Below are 7,212 nucleotides of genomic sequence, written 5' to 3'. Positions count from 1 at the left end.
GGAGGGGAGACCCTATAGAGGGTTCATGGGTGGGAATCTCATGGGGGCAGGGAAGACCCCGTTGGGGGGGTGCAGAAACAGGTACCTCATGGGGAACAGTGAAGGGAGGAAAGATCCAATGGGGGGGTGCCTGGGGGAGGGGAGACTGTATGGGGGGTGCAAGGGGCAGGGGACCCCAGGGGAGACTGTGGGGGAAGAGCAGGCCCCACAGCAGGTGGGGCTGCAAGAGGCTATCCATGTGGGGTGTGGCCCCTTCCTGCAGGGGGAAGAGCTGCTTCCTCAGTGGGGCTGGGCTCAAGGGCATGTTTCCTCACCACACACATTGGGGAGCAGCACTGGCGGAGGGCAGAGAGATGCTGTGGGCGTTCCCTATACTGAGGTGTAGGGCTGGTAGGAAGGGCAGGAAGATGTGAGGCAGCTGTGCTAGAGCCCCACCCTGGGCTTGAAACCCCTGTCTTGTCCCACCCTGCCCCCACAGCACAGCAAGTGGGTGGCATTTATGGTTTTGATTCTCGGACTGATTCATTCATTTCAAAGCCAGCAGTCAGGGAGCCTGGACATCTGGGTTCTTTCTGGGCTTTGGGGAGCAGTGAGGCCTGGTGGGTTGGAGTTGGGGGTGAAGGGAGCCAAAGCCCTTTTGTGGTTGGTTTCATCACCTGGGAAAGCTGCTCTGTTAGTAATGGATTCTTGTTTGCTGCCAGGGACCTCTTCTGATCAGATACTTCACACAGGAGACATCCTGCTCAAGGGGTGAGCCGCATCTCCCCACATGTAGCAGGGGATAGGGTTGTCTCTTCCGGCTGGGATGTGGCAGGGGCAGGGATGGCCCCGTGTCTTGCTGCTTGATCCAAGGGCTGGGATTATACCGGGAGACGGGGCCATGTCTTGGTGCTGGGTCCCAGGGGCTGGGATAGAGTTGGGGACCGGGGCTGTCTCAGTGATGGGTCTCAGGGCTGGCGTATGGCAGGGGACGGAGATAGGGCCATGTCTTGGTGCTGGATCCAAGGGCTGGGATTATAGAGGAGGATGAGGCCGCGGCCCGGTGCTGAGTCCCAGGGCTGGGATATGGAGGGGGGTGGGGCTGTGTCTTGGTGCTGGGATATAGTAGGGACTGGGGCTGGGGCCATGTCTCGGTGCTGGGGTCTCAGGGCTGGGATATAGTAGGGGACAGGGCCGCGTCTTGTTGCTGGTTATAGCAGGGAATAGGGCTATGTTTCGGTGGTGGGTTCCAGGGCTGGGATTTAGGGGGTATGGGGCTGTGTCTGGGTACTGGGTGTGTGGTAGTTAGGATATAGCAGGGTTGGGCACCGGAGGAACAGGGCAGACATGTCTCAGTGCTAGAGGACCCTGGGGCCTGGGATATATTGAGGGGAGAGGGCTGTGTGTTGGTGTTAACAGTCCCAGTGGCTAAGCTATCTGAGGAGAATGCATCTGTGACATGGTGCTGGGTCCCAGGGCTGGAATATAGCATGGGCTTGGCCTGTATCTTGTACTGGGTCCCCTGTGTGATCCTTCCCTCTCTCCCTGTCAGGTTCATCCGGGAGCGAGTCCAGCGCTGTGGGGACTCGCAGGCGGTAGAGCTGGGCCGGGAGGTCCTGGGGGGCCCTGAGGCTTCACTCTGCAGCAATGACACCAAGCGCCTCAGCGAGTGCCTGCGGCGCATCGGGGATGAGCTGGACAGCAACACAGACCTGCAGAGGTGGAGACCCCCTACTACACTCCTCACTTCCCAGCCTAGATATTTTCCCCCCCACCCTTCCCCCTCCATCTGCAGGCTGGCTAACCTCTTGGGTTACAGGAAAGGTAGCTGGGAGCCCAGACACCTGGGTTCTCTCCCAGCTCTGGCAGGGGAGTGGGCTGTGGTGGGTTAGAGCAGGTGGGACAGGAGGAAGGGAGAAGCGGCCCTCTCTCTAGGCCCTAAGGGCTCTTCTATTCCTCCCCCCAACTGCCCCTACCTGGCTGTGCAGGATGATCGAGCAGGTGGGCTCACAGCCCCCCAAGGAGGTCTTCTTCCGTGTGGCCACCGAGATGTTCTCCGATGGGACCTTCAACTGGGGTCGGGTCGTGGCCCTCTTCTACTTCGCCTGCAAGCTGGTCCTCAAGGTGGGAGGCCACCCATAGGATTCCTATGGCCTGTCCTAGTCCCCTGTACCTCCCCCACCCTTTCCCCTCCCCTCCCAGATCTGCAGCCCCTTCCCGCTGCCCTCACACATGCCCTGTCTTGGCACTAGCCAGCATGCCCTGATCCCCCTCTCCACCTACCCCCATGGAGTGCTCTCCTCTGCCCTTCAGCTCTGCCCTCCAAGCCCTGGACCTAGGTCTAGCTGAGCCTCTCGCCATTGTCCTAGGGTCTTAGGGCTCAGATGTAGCTAGGGTATGGGGATGTGTCTAGGTGACACTGGCTCCCTTGGGGGACTGGGGCTGTTCCTTGGTGTCTGAGGTCTCTGGGGCCTGGGATATAAGGGTGGGGCAGTGTGTTGTAGGCAGTGGTGCTTAACTTTTTGGCCCTACAGCCTAGATGAGTGGTATGGAGCCTGTCTGCAGCCAGGATTGGGCCCTGGGGGCTTGGCACTTCACCCTCCCTGTCCTTGGGCCCTGGTGGCACTGTCTCCTTCCTCTTCCCATTTACCAGGGTTGGGTCCTGAGGGTCTAATGCTACCTTGTGTGTGCCAGGACTGGGTTCTGGGTGCCTCGTACCACCACCCCCTGGCCCCTGCATGGTTTCAGGGGCCTTACACCACCTCTTTCTGACCCTTGCATGCCACGATTGGGTCTGAGGGTGCTGTCCCCTTTGTGCCAGGATTGGATCCCGGGGGCCTAGCACTGTCCTCTCCTGCTCCAGGCACACTGGGAATGGGTCTTTGGAGACTGGCACTGCTCCCTCCTGCCCTTGTGTACCAGGATTGGGTCCTGGGGCCCTGGTGCTGTCCCCTTTTGCTTCTCATGCACTAGGATTAGGTCCTGCCCAGCCTTGTGTGCTGAGATTCGGCACCCCAACCAGCACACTGGGCCTGGGCTCCCCATGTATCTGGAGATTTGGCAGCAGGGGAGTGGTGCCATTGTTTCTCTGCCACCAGTTTTTTGGACCTATGGGGAACCCCATGGGCTGGATGACAGAGAACTATGGGCCAGAGGTTAGGCACCCCAGGTTTAGGAGACCCCAGAACATCCTCATCTGAGCCCCCTGCTGCCCTCTGTACCCCCCTCCCTAGCTGAGCTTTCTCCTTCACCCCCCAGTCTTGCCAGGCCCCCGCTGCCCCTGACGCGTGTCTCTCTGCCAGGCGCTGTGCACGAAGGTCCCTGAGCTGGTGCGCACCATCCTAGGCTGGACCATGGAGTACCTGCGCGAGCATGTTTTGGTCTGGATTCAGGCCCAGGGCGGCTGGGTGAGTGTGGCTCTGGGGCAGCCAGCGCCTACTCATGCTGCCTTTGGGTACCTGTGCCACAGCCGGCTGTGCTTCCCACCTCCCTCCCAGAGCTGCTTTAACCCCTTAAACCCCATTCCCCTCCCAGAGCTGGGAGAGAACCTAGGTGTCCTGGTTGGCAATACCCCTTTACTCTAACATAGGGGTGGCCAGCCTGCAGCATGGGTGCCACAAGGGCACAGGCAGCCTCTGGCACATGGCAGACAGGAGCGAACAAACAGGACCACAGCAGATAGAGCAGGGAGCAGAAAGCAGGGCAGTCAATCAGTCAGGGAGCAGCCATCAGGTAAGGAGGAGGGAGCAGAAAGCAGATCAGAGGAACAGGATTGGAGTGGCATTAGAGGGTGGGTGCAGGGTTAATCTGTGGCCCCCCCTGCCAAAAAGGTTGCCCCCCCCCACTGCTTTAACCAGCAGACTCCACTCCCTTCCCAGAGCTGAGGGAGAACCCAGGCGTCCTGGATCCCAACCCTTTTTCCCACTTCACCTTGCTGCTTCAAGGTAACTCCCTCCCCAGCACTTTTTACATCACTGCCACCTGCTCCCTGCTTCATCAGTGCGAGAGTGAGAGCCCTCCCCTCGCTGCCCTCCCCACTGATTGCACCCCACTTTGCCCCTCCACAGGAAGGCCTGCTCTCCACCTTGGGCACTCCCACCTGGCAGACCATCACCATCTTCGCTGCTGGCGTCCTCACCGCCTCGCTCACCATCTGGAAGATGTCCTAGACCCCGGGGCCGGCTGGTCCCTTCCCCTGCCCTGCTCCAGCTGGGCTGCGCTGGCTGGGGTGCCTGGGGCCTGGCCGCTCCTCACAGTGGACTCAGGGGGTGAATACTTTTGCAATACTCATCTTCAAGCGGGATTTTTTTTAAACCCCTCCTTTCACCCCCTCCTGGTGCCTTTTTTTTGGTTCATTTTTTTTTTAATACGGAGACTTTCGGGGAACATGTACTTTGGTTTCTCCTTTGGATCCCCACCCCGCCATCCATCCCCGATGTGCCTGGCTCTGGGGTGGAGTGCTGCTGGCTCGTGAGACAGAATGAGCAGTCCAGCCAAGACTCTATCCCACCCGGGAGGTCTGCTCCTCACAGAGATGGCATCACATGGACCCAGAACTGCTTGTGTGGGAGGCCTCCTGCTGCCCTCCCCATCCCGCCCTGAAGCCCAGCCGGCATCATGGGGTTGCCCCAGCATTTGACAACTCTCCCCCCACCCTAAGCAGTGCATTGGGGATTTGCAGGCTGGCTCCAGACCTGGTGTTTGGGGGGTGCAGCATGGTGGGGGAGGGATTCGTGGGGTTTACTCTGCCTTTCCCCCCCACCCAGACAATCTTGGGTGCCTTCTGCCCCACCATCACTGTGAATTGCCTGCTGGAAGAGAGATCTTATGCCTCCCATGCAGGGGATGAACCCCCACCCCTGGCTAGCATCATCAGCTCCCCCTGCTTGTGAGGGGCATAGCTTCTTCCCTGCTTTTGTGGAGGGGGTCATTCAACCCCTCCACCAGCATCTGGGCACCCCTACTCTGAGCCATGTACTGTAATAGGGGGCTGGGGTGACCCCTTTGCCCCTGGGTGGGGGTCACCAGGTCCCCCTGCACCTTCCTCCTCTGACTGTATTACTACTGTGTGTTCTCAGGGGATAGGGGCAGATCATATGACAGCCCCTTCCCTACCCCCAAATTTCCTCAGTGGTCTCAGCCACAGGGCCTTGTGTCTGAGGGGGGTGGGGGGGAAGCTCTGTCCCCAAGCAGCCCCATTCTTGATGTGGCAATGGGGTGGGCCGTGGCTGGTGCTAAGAAGGGTTGTCAGGGGCTGAAGTGATGCCCCATAGTCTCCCCCACCCCCTGAGAGGTGGGAAGGGGTATCAGAAGGGATCCCCTGCTAGCAGGGCTTACTGGCACTGGGGGGATCCCTAACTCAGGGATCAAGGGGGCTCAGTGGGGGTGGGAGCAGGGATCCAGTGGGTCTGCCAATGAATTTAATAACTCTTGGGTGGATCTGTACTTCAGTGTGGGGGAGAGGGTGGACATAGGGAGTGTGTGATGTCATGGGCATGGGAGACGATGTCACACCAAGCTGGCATGAGTATGTGATGTCACGGGTGCAGGGAGGTGGTGTCACACAGAAAGGGGGGAGTCTGATGTCACAGGTGCAGGGGAAGCGATGTCATGGATAGGGGAAGAGCAGTGCTGTCATGGGTAGGCAGGATAGCTGCTTTTGGGAAGGGCATGCTGGTGACAGTGGGAGGAAATGCTGTCATAAAGCAGTTTTGCACCCACCCTGATCCTTGCCCCTTCCCCCCGCTTTGTGCCTGGTGCCCTACCTGGGGGGCTGAAGGAGGGGGTGGGGGGCAGTGAGAGACCTGGGCTCCCCAGCCCCATGGATGTGCCAGGCACCTCCACCTGGGCATGGCCTTGCTGGGCACTTTGTAACGGTTGGGGCCGAGGGAAAAGGGAGCTTGAAAATAAACCCACTGGACCCAATCCTGTGCCTGTCTCTGTTGGGGGTGGTGGGGCTGCAAACTCCCCCCCAGCAGTTTCCCCCTGGCTGGGGGGCAGGGGGGAATAGGAGTGGGGTGTTGCAATCTTCCCTTGGGACAGGGAAGATCCCCCAGTTCAATGGAAGTTGGGGTGATGGGGGTGGGGGGAAGATTGGTGGGGGATGCACTTCCTTTGAGGTCATGGCCCTGCGGCTGGAGGGAACCATATGTGGGGGGGGAATAGGTCCCCGCAAGCACCCACACACTGGGAGAAGGGTCCCTGCTGCACTGAGTTCTGTAGCCCCCCCAGTGGAGATCTCAGCCCTCTGCTTTGTGGGTGCCCCCTGAGACTAAGACCAGGGATCCTTGCAGGCCTGGAGCTGTGTGGACCTGGGGGAGGGGCAAGCCCAGCCTCACAGATCCTGGCAGGGGAAACTGAGGCACCAGTGGGGGAGATGGGGGGAGTGCACAAGGAGGTGGCAAAGCTGGGGTAGAACCCAGGAGTCCTGGCTCCCGGCTCATGTCCCTCTCCCTTCCATCTGCTGCGGCCAGGGGATTGTGGGCCAGAAGTGAGGGGCGCTGGTGGTGCTCTGTATGACATGTCCTCCATGACGGGACCCTTGTCACCCAGGGCCTCCCACCCAGAATAGGACCCTGCAAGCCCTGTCCGACCTCCCCCACTCATGGGGAACCTGGCGCACTTGTCCATTGCCAGGGGGCTTCAGTAACTCCCCCTCCCATGGAGGCACCCTGGGAATGTTCTAGGCACACAGGGCGCCCAGGCAGCTGCTCTGGGGACGATGCTAGGGGATGAGGGTCCCTCAAGGTGGGAGCGGGGGGGGACGTTGCTGGAGAGCACAGGCAGCTCCAGGCTGCTCGCCGGTCCTGGAGCCCCCCATTGAGACCATACTGGTGCTGGGCTGAGGGGCATGGCTGCCTTATTGGCTGGCGAGGCCTGGAAGGTGGCAGAGAGGTGCTGTCTGCTCCTCGCCTTCCGTCCCTGCCTGGATCAGACCGTGCTTTCAGCCTAGCCCCTGAGGCCTGGCCTCTGTCTGGCCTGGGACCAAGAACCGGAGGTGGGAGGCAGGGCCAGGCCAGGCCAGGCCAGGATGGAGGCTTAGCAGGGCATGGGGCCCCCCTCAGCGCCCAGGCCAGAGGAGTCAAGGGCAGGTACAGCTGGGACTTAGGTGGGGGGGGAATTAAGGGATGCTTTCACTTTCCCTTCTCTCCAGGAAGCCACCAATCTTAAAACTCACTGGGATGGGGGGGAATCGGCGCCTGGGTTCTGTTCAAGATGCGGCCGGGCGGGGGG

General features: G+C 60.5%; 1 protein-coding gene and 1 pseudogene across 3 annotated transcripts; both read left to right on the top strand.

Annotated features, from left to right (window-relative positions):
* The first annotated feature begins 132 nt into the window (after window positions 1-132).
* Window positions 133-5,904, top strand: BAX (BCL2 associated X, apoptosis regulator). 3 transcript variants are annotated; one of them, XR_003092557.1, is made up of 5 exons: window positions 139-750; window positions 1,532-1,699; window positions 1,968-2,103; window positions 3,238-3,386; window positions 4,047-5,904. XR_003092557.1 is itself a non-coding variant. In XM_014517177.2 (5 exons), exons 1-5 carry the CDS (start codon window positions 500-502, stop codon window positions 4,146-4,148), a joined length of 762 nt encoding a protein of 253 aa, XP_014372663.2. In that variant the 5' UTR covers window positions 139-499; the 3' UTR covers window positions 4,149-5,904. The 3 variants fall into 3 exon arrangements, 2 of the variants coding, with proteins under 2 accessions (XP_025052230.1, XP_014372663.2); XM_014517177.2 differs by having other exon boundaries at window positions 3,282-3,386; XM_025196445.1 differs by lacking the exons at window positions 1,968-2,103; window positions 3,238-3,386 and having other exon boundaries at window positions 133-750.
* Window positions 5,905-6,710: 806 nt separating this feature from the next.
* The window catches only part of LOC112549198, a 2,295-nt pseudogene continuing 1,793 nt past the window's right edge, over window positions 6,711-7,212 (top strand).

This window comes from Alligator sinensis, unplaced genomic scaffold, assembly GCF_000455745.1.
Source record: "Alligator sinensis unplaced genomic scaffold, ASM45574v1 scaffold647_2, whole genome shotgun sequence".
Taxonomy (NCBI): domain Eukaryota; kingdom Metazoa; phylum Chordata; order Crocodylia; family Alligatoridae; genus Alligator; species Alligator sinensis.
The sequence above is the reverse complement of the archived record's forward strand: the minus strand, read 5'-3'. Positions and strand labels throughout refer to the sequence as shown.

Coding starts and splice junctions, on each gene's coding strand:
- BAX (XM_014517177.2), top strand. CDS start 500: ATGGTTTTGATTCTCGGACTGATTCATTCATTTCAAAGCCAGCAGTCA. Junction 2,104..3,281: donor CCTGCAAGCTGGTCCTCAAG/GTGGGAGGCCAC, acceptor TCTCTCTGCCAG/GCGCTGTGCACGAAGGTCCC. Junction 3,387..4,046: donor TTCAGGCCCAGGGCGGCTGG/GTGAGTGTGGCT, acceptor GCCCCTCCACAG/GAAGGCCTGCTCTCCACCTT.